The sequence below is a fragment of the Pararge aegeria genome, chromosome 24 (assembly GCF_905163445.1).
Source record: "Pararge aegeria chromosome 24, ilParAegt1.1, whole genome shotgun sequence".
Classification (NCBI taxonomy): domain Eukaryota; kingdom Metazoa; phylum Arthropoda; class Insecta; order Lepidoptera; family Nymphalidae; genus Pararge; species Pararge aegeria.
In genome coordinates, this window is record NC_053203.1 from 1,688,195 (window position 1) to 1,705,506 (window position 17,312).

General features: G+C 34.8%; 1 protein-coding gene across 1 annotated transcript; it reads right to left on the reverse strand.

Annotated features, from left to right (window-relative positions):
• Positions 1 to 444: 444 nt before the first annotated feature.
• On the reverse strand, positions 445 to 16,855 carry LOC120634681 (ubiquitin-conjugating enzyme E2 H). The gene is made up of 5 exons (XM_039905445.1): positions 16,656 to 16,855; positions 10,874 to 10,950; positions 9,575 to 9,742; positions 7,853 to 7,981; positions 445 to 6,558 (listed from the first exon to the last, which is right to left on the reverse strand). The coding sequence occupies exons 1-5, from the start codon at positions 16,706 to 16,708 to the stop codon at positions 6,389 to 6,391; spliced, it is 597 nt and encodes a 198-aa protein (XP_039761379.1). The 5' UTR covers positions 16,709 to 16,855; the 3' UTR covers positions 445 to 6,388.
• Positions 16,856 to 17,312: the final 457 nt, after the last annotated feature.

Here is a 17,312-nt window from a genome sequence, read left to right on the forward strand (position 1 = left end):
AATTGTAGGTTCACATAAATTGTTAAATTTTCTATTCTATAAAGCAAAAAAAAAACTCTTTTGTATAATTCTTTTTTGCCGGTTAAAATATGTCTTACAACTGTTTACTATTAAATAAATAACAAATAGATAAACTATGACAATACGAATACACACAGCGCCACCTTAGGTACGCCTAGCACCAAAGTAAGCGTAGCTTGTATAGTGTGGTACTAAGATAGCTGATGAATATTTTTATGAATATAATACACATATGTATTTGTAATATACAGATAAACACAGCTACACTGAAAAACGTTCATGTTCATAACACAAACATTTTCCAGTTGTGGGAATCGAACCCAAGGCCTGGGATCAGAAGGCAGGATTTCTGCCCACTGCGCCAACCGGCTGTCAAAATATATTTAAACGTAAAGTAGTGGGGATATAAAGAAAACAACACAATTTAGTTTAAAAATAACGTAAGTGTATTACATGTAATTAAATAAAAATATAGTCGCTATAAACTTTATTATGTTACATGTATAACTGATTTACGATCTGCTTGTAATAGAAATTCTTATCCGAACGCATTAATTTGGTACACCATCGTATAGTACTCGACGCCAAAGATTTATATCGTAGATATGACCTGACATCGAAAGAATTTTCAACACTCAAGAGTTTAAAGTCAATCTGTTCACGCAGTCAATCTGTTATACCGCGTAATTAACATTATTAAATGGGTAATATATTTATCCAGCCTGATACGCAGCGTATGTGACCCCAGCGTATCATACGCTGGGGTCCTAAGTTGCTGGAATTAATCGTAGCGTTGATAGACTCCCGACTAGATGAACGGTAATCAAATAATTTTCAGTGCGCCGCTGAACAAAAGCGGCCGTGGAATATGGACCTCCCAAAACATTACCTATGCCCAGCAGTGGACATCCATCAGATGATATAATTAAAAAAAAAACCTAGAACAGTTTGAAACATATTCTAATAAGTGATTTTGTGAACGTACTACGTTTACAAAATCATATGTACGCTTTGTAGAAAAAACTGCTTTCGGAAAGTACTATTATTACGCGTAGCCATGTCACTTACGCGGTATCTAAACTTGTTACTTACGCAGTATGGTACAGCCACGACTCACTAATGACAAATGTGTGAACTCGCGCATTTCAAGGCAGACAATGTGAATTTAAAGTGCGGGCAAATCTAGCGATATAAATCTTTGCATTACATACTTATACAGAAATAATAGTGATGCGACCCGCACAACTAATTTTAATATCGATATAATAAAAACACCTAATGTATTTAAACTAAAAGGTATGCAAGATTGGTCCTACTGCAGGCGTATGCTAGAATAAATATGCTAGAACTAGCTAATATGAAACCACGTTAGAAACTGTTACAATGTGCCATGTTATAATCTGTTCCAATCTTATTTTGAAACCTCAGAACAGCAACAGGATTCAGAGTAGTCTTCATGGGCAAATGAAGTCACAAAATGCAAAATAATGATTCGAGAGAAATTCTATATAAATTTTCCATAGTTTCTAACGTAATTTAATATCTGTTGTTTGAAAATAATTATTTTTAGATACGCTGCATACGATAAGTACATATCTTAAATATTTGTTAGCTCAAAATAATAAACCAAAGTCAGTTTCTTTGGAATAAAATAAACTCAGCTATATATAAATTGTTTAAAGCTCAAGACAATCTGAATTTAGTTAATATGCGAAAATAAATCAACTAATCTCTAACATTTCAATTATTTTATAAAACTATTTAATTGTTAAACCACAGTTAAAATAGTCGCATCACTATTATTTTAGGCCAAGCCAACATTTTCAAATGTACCCGAAGCGAGTGTTAAATTATATTAAAAAAAACTTCGTGACATTTGAAAGACGCTTACGAAATATTAAAATAATAGTCAGCAGATAAAAATCATGATTGGAAGCACATTTGAAAACCTTCGCCGGGATAGTTCATACGATTTAAAAACATCAATACCACGACACATACTCTGTGGTGCGACCCTAAGCTGGGTGGACAGGTGAAAGCTCGAAAAACTACCAAAAACATCCAAAAAACAAAAAAACTATCCGTCAACCCAACTTTTATTCATACAACTAGGAAATTTAACATGTTATCTCCTTATACCAAAATATATTATTATGGCTTGAGTTATCATTTCGAAGATACATATAATATATGTCTATATTAATAATATATTCTATTCGTAACCTAGACTTAACAATAGAGACGATTGCAACACTTTCAGAATCGCAAAATGTCATTTTTAGAGATCTGTATTGTATTCGTTTCTTGTAATGTTCTTTCTGATAAAAAAAATATGAAGAATGTAATGATGGAATAGAATAAATGGATATTTTATATATTTTATTTTACTTATGTAATAAATAGCACACGTCACGATATTTGCTCTTTTGCGCTATTCCCTACAACTGAATTTGATTGAAAAACTCCGTAAATTCATTTAATAACAAATTTGTGCTATTTCCAAAGGTATTTCGTTTGGAAACAGCGTGAGGTCGTCACAGTATGTTTTTTTTATTCCTGTAAGTTTAACTACAACGTCACCTGGTGGTAAGTGATGATGCAGTTTAATATGGTAGCGAGCTAACCTATAAAGAGTGGGGTAGTTATATTAAGCTCGGACAATCGGTTAAACAATCAAAAATTTATTAGCATAAAGAAAGAATAACCCCGAGGCTTTTATTTGAAATCGAGTTATTAAGTTAACGTGCCACATATTACGGTATATTGAAAATAAATCCTAGATTTATTCCTAAGAAAATCAAAAAGAACATTACAAACAAAGCCAAAATGGTACTTTGGCAGGTTTAGCAAAGCGTTGTTGCCTTCCGAGTCATCAAAAACAAAGAAATGCTAAGTATTTGGTAAAGCAGACACTAAACATGCGCAAGAGAATTAATTAAAAAAAAAACTCTTCATACTCTTTTTATTTAAACTAACAACTTAAAAAAATCTATGCTTTTAGCTATCTCTGTTTACAACTTGTATTGTCGTGTATTACATATCTATAGCTGTATATTTCCTTTGCGCTGTTAGAAAATCATGGGGAGAAAAAGAGATAATTTGTTTTAAGTGCGAACTAAATAAATTTAACCTTTTTAGCGTCTATCAGCGTGGCCCCGGTTCAGTTTTAGTCAAAAGTATAAAAAGACATTGTCAAAATCGATAAAATCATTGTGCTAAAACAGAAATACCTCTACGCAACAGCATTTACACTAAGTACAGTTAACAAACAGATTTCTCAACCTCTTTTAATAGAAAATTGACGGTTTTACTCCCTGTTAAGGGAATCTACTGATCACAGTTTGAGGATAAAGTAATTATTTAAATTGAAGCCGTAACATTTTTTAAATTTAGATTTCTAGTGTTGCCATTAACAAATTGATAACTACACAATTGCAGTTTCAGAGGGAGGTATACGAAAACAGACATGACACATTTATTTAAAAATTAACACTATAATAAAAAAAAATTAAATACCTATGAGATATAAAGTGATGACTTTAGTCCGACAACGGGCTCGATTTAAGTTGGATTTATGCTATGGGGACAGATTTAATAAGATATTTACAAAATGCTACCTTGCTCACTCACACCCGCTGTGTTGCCAGCACAATTGTTATTGTATTAAAATTTTATTTTATTATCGATTATAATTAAGAACTACCTTAATATTTGAGAAGGTAACGCATTGAATGGTTGTTTTAATACAATACACGATAGTAAGAAAATTATATTTATTTACCTTCTCATAACCACGTCGATAGTAAAAGTTCGTACGTTACATTGTACCCTATATTAATTTTTCCAACATTTCCCTTTTTTTAGACATCAACCTACTCGATATTACATTATCAAGTGAACAGATCCTTACATGTTGTTACTAAAGTGCTAACAATAAGCGTAAAACATGGACTCTTACAACCTTACCCGACAGTATTTGTACTGTACAATCAAAGTCGTTCCATTGCCAAAATTTTAATTAAGAAATAAGAAAAAAGAAGAAAGAAATAAGTTTGAATATTTTTGTTTGTCGCTGTTTTAGCGACTGTTGGCGGCTACTATTTAATTGTGCCAATAAAGATTTTATCATATTAATTAAACTGCTACCAAAATTGTAAAATTTGCAAACCGCTAGATAAACAAGTACTAATAAATACGAATAAAAATAGCAATAATGTCATACATCATTGAAATTTCTGAAGATGACTGCTTGAAGCACTACTAAAATGTATCAATAAATACAAATTAAAGTATTACGACGTTTGCTCGAGCATTTATTACGCTCGGCTTATTATTGACTTAAAAATGTCACTAATTGAAATACTGGTAGTATTACTTATACCATTATACCATTTTGGTAAAATGGTATAATTGTAGAAATTCAAACCACTTTAAAACAGACAATAGCAAATACGAATAGTAGTAGATAAAATAAAGAGGTGATTGATTGAAACATTTCTAAAACTCGGGTAGGTTTAAGTCGACCAAGACGATTAGATACACAAGCCCATAGACAAATCTATCCGATTAAACATTTCCGACACACCAATTTTAAAATACCAATTCTAATTAAAGTTAATTTTTTTTTCGATAGTAATTTAAAGCACGTGCCCACCGAACGTATTTTTCTGAGCAGTTCTGTTTTTATTTCGATCTAAAATCCTAAAATTGGCGTATTGTGGTCCACACAGATTATGTAACAAGTTTTATTAGACGGCGGACACAGACTATATGTTGTGAACATACTGTGAAGCGTAGAAACCATTTTTTTGGGGACCATACATATGTTACGTCACAAAAATCAATGTCGTACACCACAACGACCCACGATCAGTAATATACCAGATATACTGTAATCAAACAACTGTGTACAAGTGTCCGTGAAAAATAATATTTCACCACGGATTTCGGAATCTATTTTCGCTAGTTTGTTAGTGAGAAAGTCAAGGTCTGAAAAGCAATAAAGTGAAGGAATATCTTTTATTAAGTGTCTATATATTATATATTTATTTATTTATTATATTATCTTATGAACACGCATTACAGATAAATAATTATGAAAAAAGTAGGAACAATTTTTCCAAAAACCAAACGACGCTGAAATATGTTACAGAAGTCATGTTTAAAATGCACGCGTCATAGCTATATCTGAAAAAAAACCTACTCTGAGTCTAGTCAGTTTGTAGCCATGTCAATTGAGTTTAGTTCAGTGACATCAGACTTGGCACCATTATTTTAATTGATTTGATAATGTAGGTGACGACCTACGTTTCCCATAAACACCTCCTTAATGTGACGTAAACAATGTATGTCCCCCTCGTTTATGACAGATTATAATACTACCTCGTTCGAAAATATATTACTTCGAAATACAAAATAAAAGCTTTAAAATTTTCACTATTACACAAGGTAGTTCGATAAAAACTAATAGAAAAAACACATTTTTCTAAGGATATGTTTAGAATGAGATTTTTGAGGAATCGTACGTACGCCAGAGACGTATTCGCGGAAAAATTTGTATTGACGTTTTCACTTGTTATTTGAGGTAGTAGAATAACGTTTTTGTTTGAGCGCCTTGTAGTGTTATGTAAGGCTTAGTTTACGTTCAGAGTCGCGACAGTCGCGATTCGAAGCAAGTAAGCGTGACATTTGCCACTTAATCTCTTTCGTAGTTTTCTTGTAATATTAACGACGCGACTGTCGCTGATATCGTTATAGGAAACTGGTGTAAAATAATATAATTTTAATAAATCAGGATTTTAATCGATAAGCTTCCCGATTGTTGCTACAACTTTGATAAGACCACTAGCTCTCGGACAAAAACCCACAAAATACTTTGCCAAAGAGATCCGGGCGTCTGAAAAGTTTGTAAACATATCAATTACAAATTTACGATTTGAAAACGCGACAATTGAGACGCATTCGAAACTTCACTACCCCGGACAGCGCGACAGTTGCAAAGTAATCTAATATAACATTGCAGAAGCTTCTGACGACAACGTCTCTGAAACTTTACAAACCCGACAGCGCGACATATGAAACACCAACTGTTGACAAAAATCTTCGCTTTTTCAAAGCACGGCAGGCGCTCCCTAAACTAGCCACAACGCGAAAATTGCAATGTAATGTAAAGTGTTAAGTGTTTTCTGCAAAACATTCCGCGATTTGGAAACGCGACGGTCGCGACGCATCCCAAACGTCACATTTAACCCACAAGGCGCCCAAAATCACACCAAAACACCTACTAAAAACGCAACATTACCTCACAGTAGGTTCAGAAAACAACCGGAGCGGAAGTGAGTGAGCAATCATCGGGCGGGGGGGAACGTTATAACTCCATGTCCTGAGCCTCGTCGTCGCTGAACTCTGACATGGAGGACTCGGACTCGCTATTCGCGCCGTTGGAGGGCTTTGAGCCGGACGCCGGGGTGGTTCCCATACCGGTGATGGCGTCCTTTTCTAATAGAGCCTCCTCCGTCGCGAATCTCCGGACGTAGTCTGGAATGATGAGAGATTATCCGTTTACATCCGACGAGGGATTACAGCTTGTTAACGGTATGAACAGAAGAAGGTAGAGTCACTACAAACAGACAGACTTGACGTTTCAAAAGTGCTTAAATAAATGAATTTTGAAGAAAAAATATTTTATTGCACGTATAACATACAGGAAAAGAAACAGTATGGAGTATACAGTAAATAATGTAGACATGCAAAGGCGGCCTTATTGCTGCAAGAAATCTCTTACAGGCAACCTTTGTAGACGGGACTTACAGCAAGAGAACGGGATAGTGCAGAGATTGTTGTAATATATACAATACCAAAATGTATAGATACAAATACATAGATAATTTAAATGAATATACGTACTATATGAATATACCTAAATATACGGTATTAGCGAAATTAGTGCTTCTACTGTCAGAAAAAACTGACATTATGCTTCGCCTAAATAGGTAACGCCTCATCTAAGGAAATCCCTAGGCAGACATCAACCGTCCACCGCACGCACCTTAAAATTTTCGTAGTTATGTGCGTTTTAAGTAATTAAAATATCACTTGCTACAACGCAAAAACATCGTGAGGGTTTCCTCACGATGTTTTTGCGTTGCATGCCTGAGAGTTCTACATAATTTTCTCAAAGGTGTGTGAAGTCCACCAATCCGCACTGGGTTAGCGTGGCCGACTATGGGTTTATGTGATGGCGTTACACCAACGAGGCAGTTATTGAGAACTTAATGTATAAATAAATATACTACGACAATACACACACCGCCATATAGCCCCAAAGTAAACGTAGCTTGTGTTATGGGTACTAAGATAACTGATGAATATTTTTATGAAAAATATACATAAATACTTATAATATACATATAAACACCCAGCACTGAAAAACATTCATGTTCATCACAGAATCATTTTCCAGTTGTGGGAATCGAACCGACGGCCGATTGGACTCAGAAAGCAGGGACGCTGCCCACTGCGCCAATCGGCCGACAAGTACATACAAAGTGTTTAATGTTATCGTCGGCATTCGTATATAATAATAACTAGCTGACCCGTGCAACTTCGTCTGCACCAAATCTGTTATTACCGGAAAACACAAATAAAATGACATTTTCTAAAAATGAATCCTAGCTAGATCGATTTATCGCCCCCGAAACCCCCTGAATACTAAATTTCATGAAAATCAGTGGAGCCGATTCTGAGATTCCAATTTTATATATACAAGAATTGCTCGTTTAAAGATATAAGATAATAGCCTATTAATAAAGTGAATGCTATTGAAACCAACCTGAGACTTTCTTCTTGTACTCCTCAGGTTTGTGGAGGTACATCGCCGCCGCGTCGCCGTTCAGCGGGTCGATGGGGTTCGGGTACGTGAGCAACTGGGGTAGGAACGACTCGAATATGTTCGATAAATCTGCAACATTACCGCACAACCATTTAGGGGTCATTGGATTATATACAAAATATTTAGGGGGCATCACATCTCAACATCAAAAAAGGATGGAGAAAAGGGGGGGGGGGGATTTTGATTAAAAATGCATAAAAAAAGTTAAGGGGTCATTGGGTCGTCCACTAAAAATTATGTGGGTTGACATATACAATGTAAGATAAATTGGTTGTCTATCCCATTTCACTACCAAATGCAAAATAATATCTTCATCATTTCGCTGAGTTCACATAAACATATTATTATTATTCAGATGATGAAACAAGACCCTTAGGTTTTCATATACCAATCATATTGTAAATTAATGTGCCGAAATGAAACGTGCGTAGATAGTAATTTGGAAGATGTGACATCAGCAAATTTTCTATTAAATAGGCAGAAAGTGAATATCATGAACACAGTCTTGTTTTGATTCTGCGGTTTTAGCCATCCGTGCTTATGAGGCATCCAGCTAATTCAAGGGCACTAAAAAAATAAAGGGCACTTAGGGGTCAATGGAACGCTAAAGTTACTTTTAAATTAAGAGACTATTCATGTTTTTACATTACCGATATGGAAACATTATAGACCAAATAACACTTACGGCATACTTACGCTCCTGCGATCTCCTGCCCGTCACATAAACTACAATTGGTGAACGCGACGTGATATGAACACGCAACCTTCTGATTGTAATTGTAGCGTCTTCTGGTTTCCTGAGATGGTTGCAGGTAAAGTGAAACTCACGATGGTCGGTTATTGAGGATTTGGTATCAGTGATCAGGCAGGTGATCGCAGGAGCGTCAGTATGCCGTAAGTATTATTTGGGCTACGATATTCCCATAACGTTAAATAACGAAAATCCTTACAAATGTGACTCTTTGCAAATTATAGAATCAATCTCACAGATCAGTAACATGTTTCCAAACATTACCGAGGCCAAAATAATCTCTCGCATATTATAAGTATGAAATAACCCCCTAAGTGTTCATTACCCCAATTAGAGTTCGTTTGTATTTTTCAAGATTTTATTTCACTTGCCATACTCACATGTGCGGGTCAAATCTTGCAAATGAATTTTAAACCTGTTATACCCCACCTAATGATTGTATGTAATGGGGCAAATAATCTTAGTTTTCTTAGAAGTATTTGAAATGATTTTTGATGTAAAGCGACCGATCTATAGGCGGAGGGAAAACCTGATTGTTGGCGTGGCGACAAAGGCCGTGGCGACACAGGCCGTGGCGATACAGGCCGTGACGACGCATCGCAACTTTATATGATGGAATATATGTACTATACGTAGTTGAGTTGTCGCAATTTCAAATAAATTCTTAAATTTTAATTGTTTTTTTTTTTTTTTTTTTATTTTGTTTTTGTTTCCATTATTTTATGGAACAATTTTGTAATGCTTTATCTTTTCAGTACGCTATATATAATTCCTGTATAATCTGTTCTTTTATTCATATATAAAACAGTTTCAATGTTTCACATCTGCCAGGCGTCCCGTGACGGCTCACGTTTTTTTTTTTTTAATTGTTGTGTTAATTAACGGATATTAGTTCAGGGATTCCATCTCACCATAAAGAGCTGTCCAAGCCTGGTTGATGACGTCGAGGCAGACGGTGCCGGAAACCTCGTCGATGTTGGGGTGGTACACCTTGTTCATGAACCCGATGGAGGGGGACTTGAAGGGGTAGTGGTCTGGTAGGTGCACGCGCACCCGCCACACGCCGCCTTCGTATGGGGCTGGAAAATATTAACGTGATAATCTTAAAACCCGCCGATCCTTATCGCAGCAGCTTTGCAGGTCCATTATTTATGGTTATAACTGACAGACCATTATCAACCCATTGGCGACCCTTTCCAGGACACCTCTAAGAATGAGAAAGATTTAGGCCGTAGTCCACCACGCTGGCCGAGTGAGGATTGCTAGACTTCACACGCCGTTGAGAACATTATGGAGAACTCTTAGGCATATCTTATAATTATTGCTCTAACCAGGTTGCTCTTCTAATAATTTTAAATAACATTGTGAGAAGGTGATAACAAAAAAAAAACACCCGGCTAAGTTGGTTGTGGGCTTCTTCTTAGACCAGGACGCGTTTGGTACCCTCGTAGCTTTAGTTTTAAGTTTACTAATGTGGTTATCGCCATCATCTCACTACCGTGTAATTCTTATGTACGCATCAAAAGTGCCACCTATGGGCCTACTTGAATAAGGACATTTTTGACTTTGACTTTGACTTTGACATACAGGTTTTCTCACGGTTTAAAGCTCGTGATATTTAAATTGGCTAAATTAAAAGTCCACCAATCCGAACTGGGACAGCGTTGCGGACTACGTCCTTAATACCCTCTTATTATGGGCCGGTAATGGGTTCATATGATGATGATGATGATGATGATGATGATGATGAATTGACAGATAAAGCAGATTGCCTACCGGATTGTAAGTTCTAACTTTGTATTCTACTGCTTTCTTCATGTTTCTTTTTTTTCTTGTATATATTCTTGTGTGGTGATAATAAAGAAATATACTACGACAATACACACATCGCCATCTAGCCTAGTAAGCGTAGCCTGTGTTATGGGTACTAAGATGACTGATGAATATTTTTATGAACAAAACACATAAATACTTATAACATACATATGAACACATAGCACTGAAAAACATTCATGTTCATCACACAAACTTTTCCAGCTGTGGGAATCGAACCCACGGCCTTAGACCCAGAATGCGGGGTCGCTGCCCACTGCGCCAATCGGCCGTGTGCAAATAAAGAGTTATAATAATAATATTATGAACTAAAGGTAAAGAATCTTGTATTTATTATGAATGGCCGTGTAGGTGGTGTTAAAAAACAAAGTACTCACTGCCTGGAGGTCCAAAGAATTTCACGCAGAACTCGTTCAGTCCCCCGAGTATCGTCACCTCATGCTTACTCTCGATGCTAGGGTGATATGGCTTTAAGGAAATCACTGTTGAAAGCTTATTTATTATCATCCAACTTAGATATATAGATAGTATGAACAATATATCTTAATATATATAAATCTCCTGTCACGATGTTTGTCCGCGATGGACTCCTAAACTACTAAACCGATTTTAAATTAAATTGGCACACCGTAAGCAGTCTGGTCCAACTTAAGAGATAGGATAGCTTAGATCTTTAATTATAGTCGCAATTTTATTTTTAAAAGCAAAATCAAACGCAGACGAAGTCGCGGGCAACAGCTAGTGTATTATATATAATAATTATATGTGTAGTATTAGAGTTTATAACATGTAGTTTAGTTTGCGATATTTTTATTTTGGTATAATTTTTTATTGTCGCACCAACCCGTTCCTTATAATAACTACTTTTACCAAAGCTTGTCTGGGCGAGATTTAGCGATAAGACCGCCTTTTCACCCGTAAAACAAGTTTTTATTTTTTATTTTATCTATTGTGTTTCTTATTGTATTTTTTTTGTTGTCTGGGTGAGATCGCTTTAGCGATAAGACCGTCTTTGCACACTTAAATTAGTTTTTATTTATCTATTGTATTTCTTATTGTTTTTGAATGTGCAATAAAGAATTTAAAAATAATAATTTTTGGAAATATTTTTTATCCGAATCAATTGGGGACCGGTTGCGTGACCAACGCTCGCGCATCGAATGGTAGTAAACGAATTTCGTCACACACAAAACATAGTAAGATATAAACTACGCTGATAACGTTTCCGATAACGCCTTATCAGCCACACGTTGTGGGGAAAGCAATGGTTTCCCTATAGAAATAAGTTATCTATCAAAAAGGCTATTTTAGTAATTTTTACACAAACCCATTACCAGCTAAAGAGCACGTGCTTCTCCCAGAATGAGGAGTTTAGTTGTACTCCACCATGCTGGCCAAGTGCGGATTGGTGGACTTCACACGCCTTTGAGAACGTTATGGAGCACGCACCCTCGGCAATGTACCCTCTACGCACGTTGCGTAACGTGCGTAGAGGGTACATTGCCGGAGATCTGTTTGGTGTGGAGTAAAAAGATCGAAGAAATTACAAATTACACCATACGGATTCTCCTGCTTTTCGCGGAGTACAGCAAATAAAGCTTAATTTTCATAATATATCATGGAATTCCGCAAAGTAACGCTTCTAGCCAATATTACCTCACGATGTTAAAGCAAGTGATATTCGTATTGCTTATATTAAAATCGTACATAACTCCGAAAACTTCCGAACTTCCGAAGTGCGTGTCGGGGATCGAATTCGGACCCCTAAAATGAGCCCTAAGATCTAACTAATACGCTATCGCCGCTTTTTTGCACTGTTTTCACTGAAGCTAGGCAACGCCTTAATCGAATGCTTGTGTTTTAGGTGATGTCTATAGATAAAAAACGTTGCACCAACTCTAAGGTGCTAACTATTAGTGAATCGTAGGAATCATTAACTTATTCGTCGTTAGAGAAAACGGGTATTATTCTATTATACATTCCCAGTTCCCACTGATATTATAAATGCGGAAAGCTTGTTTGTTTGTTTTTTTGTTGAGGAATCTTAAAGCCCTAACTTAGCAATCCACCAGATGTTTGCATTGTTAGTTGAAACGGTTTCCAGGGGATTTAAAAAAAGCCAAAATGAAGTACATAAATTTTGGAATTTATAGTTTCTGAATCTCCTCTGGTCCGGTCTGCTAGACACAAAGACGTGCCGCAAAGAAACAGATTAGCAGATTACCCCAGGTTTGAGGTAAGTCCGTTAATCATACCAGCACGGCTAGAATGGGCAGGAGACAATTATTAATATATATAAATAAATAAATAAATAAAAAAAAATCTCCCCGGGGAAAGGATAAAAATGTACCTGTTCCCACAGCTTTATCAACTCTCAGAGCACTGGCGCACAAGTGGAAATAGTATCCAAATAATACATGTGTATTAATAAACGGGGATAAACGACCCGTATTCCATGTTCGAGTGATTTAGCAGGTGATCACGTTAATCATATCCCTAGTCAGAGGATATAATCGGGGGATATAATTTTTATCTCCCGCCCGTGCTAGCCCTGCAGCAGGTGAGACTGTCAAGGGCTAACTTGCAATGGAATAAAAAAAAATCATTTCAAATCTTTGATACCTAGCGCAAACTATTATAAGGTGCGAATTATTCTAATATGTTTAACTTCCTACAAATGAGTCATGGTAGTATTATTTACAAATGTTTCTAGAACAATCATTATAGATTACATTAATATAGGTAGGTTTATATTAGGGTTGCCACTCAGTTGCCTGCACTTCATACAAGCATAAACGCATTGCATGTCCTAAAATGATTTCTTTTTGTAGGGATTTTGAGCATAATATACGTTATACATAAGCCTGCTTAATAATACATAATAATTGAACCTAACATATTAATAATTAGTTATGTAGGACAAAAGTACTGACATGAACATTACAAAAATAGTATTCGCCTAGGTAGGTAGAAAACTAATTTATTTGACGTAATTCTGTTTCTTGGGGATTCATAATATTTTACTATCTATCTATATATAATTAAAAAAAAGAAAGTGTGTGGGTATGTTCCGTATAGGCTCCGAAATAGCTGTACCGATTTCAATGAAACTTTCAGGAAATCTGCGGATTGACCTGGCGAGAAATCCTGTAAAGTTTGGTCACGATCGGAGCACTCCTATTTTTGAACTGTCAAACTGTCAAATACAGCTTTTAGTTACTATGATCATATTCTATTGTTAAATAAATGATTTAATATATTATGAGACTTAAATTAAAAATTTAATGATTTAAGTTTATTGTTTAAATAAAGTAAAGCAAAATCTAGCCCAGGGAAGCAGGCTGGGTATGCTAGTAATAAATAAAATAAAGAAATTAAGCTCTTCTTTATTTATTAAAGAATAATATATCTTTTTGCATAGAAATAATAATAATTAGTCAAAACTCTAATCCTATATGTTTGGCATTTGGCTCTTAGTTTCTGCAGAAATAATTTTAAAAAGAAAAGCACTTTAAAGCACTTCATTCAATGGAGATGAAGAGAGTCAAACAAAATAAGAAATAGTTTACCGGACGATTGCCATCTGTCAGCGAGCTAACCAACATTTATGAGTGTAATTTTGTGTAAAACAATAACAAATGATCCTTACAGTCTAAAAATAATAATTAATAAAGGTACATTTTTGTGGAAGTCGCTGTTTCAAATAACTTTCAAGAGATGGCATTCTTCACGTAGTTCTATATTCACCAAGTTATCTAGTAATTATTAAATAGTATTCTTTAATAAAAGTATCACAATAGTGCAATGCAATTTTCATTAGCTCTGTCATCGTTGCCTTTGATTTTTCAACTAAATTTACATAAACAACATCATTATAATGAATGAGATGACAACCCTACTGTTAACTACTTGAAATGCTAAAGAGATGCTTGGATATCTTTTGTTAACTATTAGGTGTTGGTCTGCAGGGATTTAACCATTTATGGAAAGGTGTACCAGATTTGTCTACCCATCCACACTTGGCCACCGTGGTGGACTATGGCATATACCCTTCTGACAAGGAGAACACAGGGCACGGGTCTTTACCGGCCCACTACCAGTGAATGATGATGATGATGGCACAAAATATTGTTAATTGTGTGACTAGTATGTTTTTAACTATGCATTGTTTTATTATTTTTCACAAAACGGTTTATGAAATATAGATACAACATCCAATGAAATAAAAAGAAGCCACTTAATACCACTTGTACGTAAAATAGCAGCCAATAAACGTGACTGCTGTTATGTATAAAATAAGAATAAAGTGTCAAGTAATTACATAGACATATTGTTGTGATGTTGCATGGCATATTTATGTGTTAAATACATTAATGATCTAATAATGATTTAATATTTAAAAAAAATATTGATATAACTTTAAACGCTAGGTTTTCAGCCAAATGAACATTTAAATTATTGTGAAAACTTGTATTGGCTATAGTATATTAACTTTTCTTCTATCTTCTTAGCTGTTCGTTTTACTAACCCATCAAAAGGTCAAATAAAATTTAATATTAAAAATTAGCTCTTTGACCAAACTATTTTAACAGAGATACTGTAAGTAAAATCAACAAATAATAGATTCAGGTTGAATGGAAGTGAAACTATTTCCGTTATAAATTGGTTTGATTATTGTAGTGTCATCCAATTATTATAAATCTAGCTTTACATATCCGCATCTTCAGAGGCTCTTTCTGAGGAATGGAAAGAAATGGAAGTTTGTGAAGAGTGTGTTGCTTTTATGTATGATGGCACTGTTATTTTAAAAACTATATAGAACATTCTAACCATACAAAAATGCAATGTTGTGTACGAATTTCAAATCAATCCACCAGCTACTTGTTAGTTTAAAAGAGCAACAATATATAGGAGTAATACACACATACAGTATGTGCAATCTTGCAATGATTTTATGCCACATTTCAAAGTTCAAATTCAAACATTTTCATTTTACTACCTTTAATTTAGAATTGTGTATATAAATTAAATAAAAGATTCAATTACATTACATTTGTATTGGTCAAGCTAAATGTAATAAAGGAGTGTTGAAAAAAAAGCCAAGGACATTAGACATTGTTTTGTTTAATCAGTATTGATAAAAATAGCAATAATATTTTCCTGTCCCAGAGTGTAATAACTAAAGATCAAGTAAGAGTGTAGTAACAAATAAATTATGTATGAATGTAGACCATGTTTAGTAGGCATTCATATTTTTTTGCATTAATGTGAGGTGAGTGTAATAATACTTTTAATTTTAGTCTACGGTTATGCAAATACAACTAACTGTGCTGGGTATTCTTTCATTCATATAACCATCTCATAGTATCACTTAAAAACAAAGAAGCCAGAACCTATTTAGAGAAATTCATAGGTAACCAAGCTTTTTATGTTATAAAACTATTTTTCTATAGACTTATAATAAACAGTCAATAGGGTTAAAAATGTGTTTTTGTTTATTCATTTAAAGAATTAGGAAGCTTCGCTATTTATGTCTAGCAATGATGATGATATTTGGCAGAATACCAAAAGTACCATGTACTTTAATTTTGACTCCAGTATAACTAAATATTTATTTATAAAGCGTGTTTTAAAATGACGTCACTCAAGATGAACTTAGAACAATAACATTGTAACAGGCATTGTAAAAAAAACAAGTGCAGAAATACCAATTAATTACGATTATTGTTTATGCCATGATGAATAAATTTGTGCGTTAACTAGGGCCGACGGTGAGAGAAAAAACGCAATAGGGACCGTGGCCTACATATGGATTACGAAATATTACAATCTACACGGAAGAAAGAACACCGTTCTCTAACGTATGATTATCTACGATACATATATATAGCCTATAGGTACCAAACCTACGGACAAAGCACGCAACATATTACGATTTATGAACCTATGATAAGACCTTTGCAATAAGTTTTTGATTGAAAATATGATAGAAATATTCCTTAGGCACTCCGTTACGAGAGATTTTAGTAAAGCATTAATACACAAATGGGGCATATCGATTTTGTATCGAATCATGACAATCAGCTGATGGCCCTTCTACCTTATTTACATGGAGGACCAAACCAGTAGGTGCTTTGTATAGAAGATAACAAAGGATACAGCTTTATGACGTCTGTGTCCATACGACGTTTCCCAGCGCTCGGTGACGACATCTTCGTGATCTATTACTAATAAATCACTGTATCGAACACGAACACTAGCACAAAGCCACACTCGACGCAGCGAGATAAAAATTTTTCGTCCACCAACAGCAGTCAGAAAAATAACATTGTAGAAAAACAATGGACACACACCATAGACTAAAGTTTCGGAAGGTGATGTGTAATGAACATTTGTTGCCACATGAAAGACAGCACGACAGAGAAGAAACGATTTACTAAAAAACCCACTCTACTATCTCGTATGTAATTGATATGATACTCTACTACTCTTGTAACATCATGTTCGAGTCATTCGATAGAACTTCAGGGTAGGTAGTTTATTGTAATTCGAATCTTGAATATTGACATCAATGTCATTCTCTGTTATTGTTTTGTCGTATGTATAATTTTTGTGAACCTAACCTAACCTTTTAATACTTTTAGGTTAAAGTCTATGTATTGCGGCGGTTTATTTCAGTAATCAAATAAACCGTTCAATCAAACCTGGCATCATTTGGTAAATGACTACGATATACGTGCATTCAAGGTCTTCAAAATATCTATGACAATTAATAAACCTTCAAAGTTTACAAATAGGAGCATTACAATAATTTGA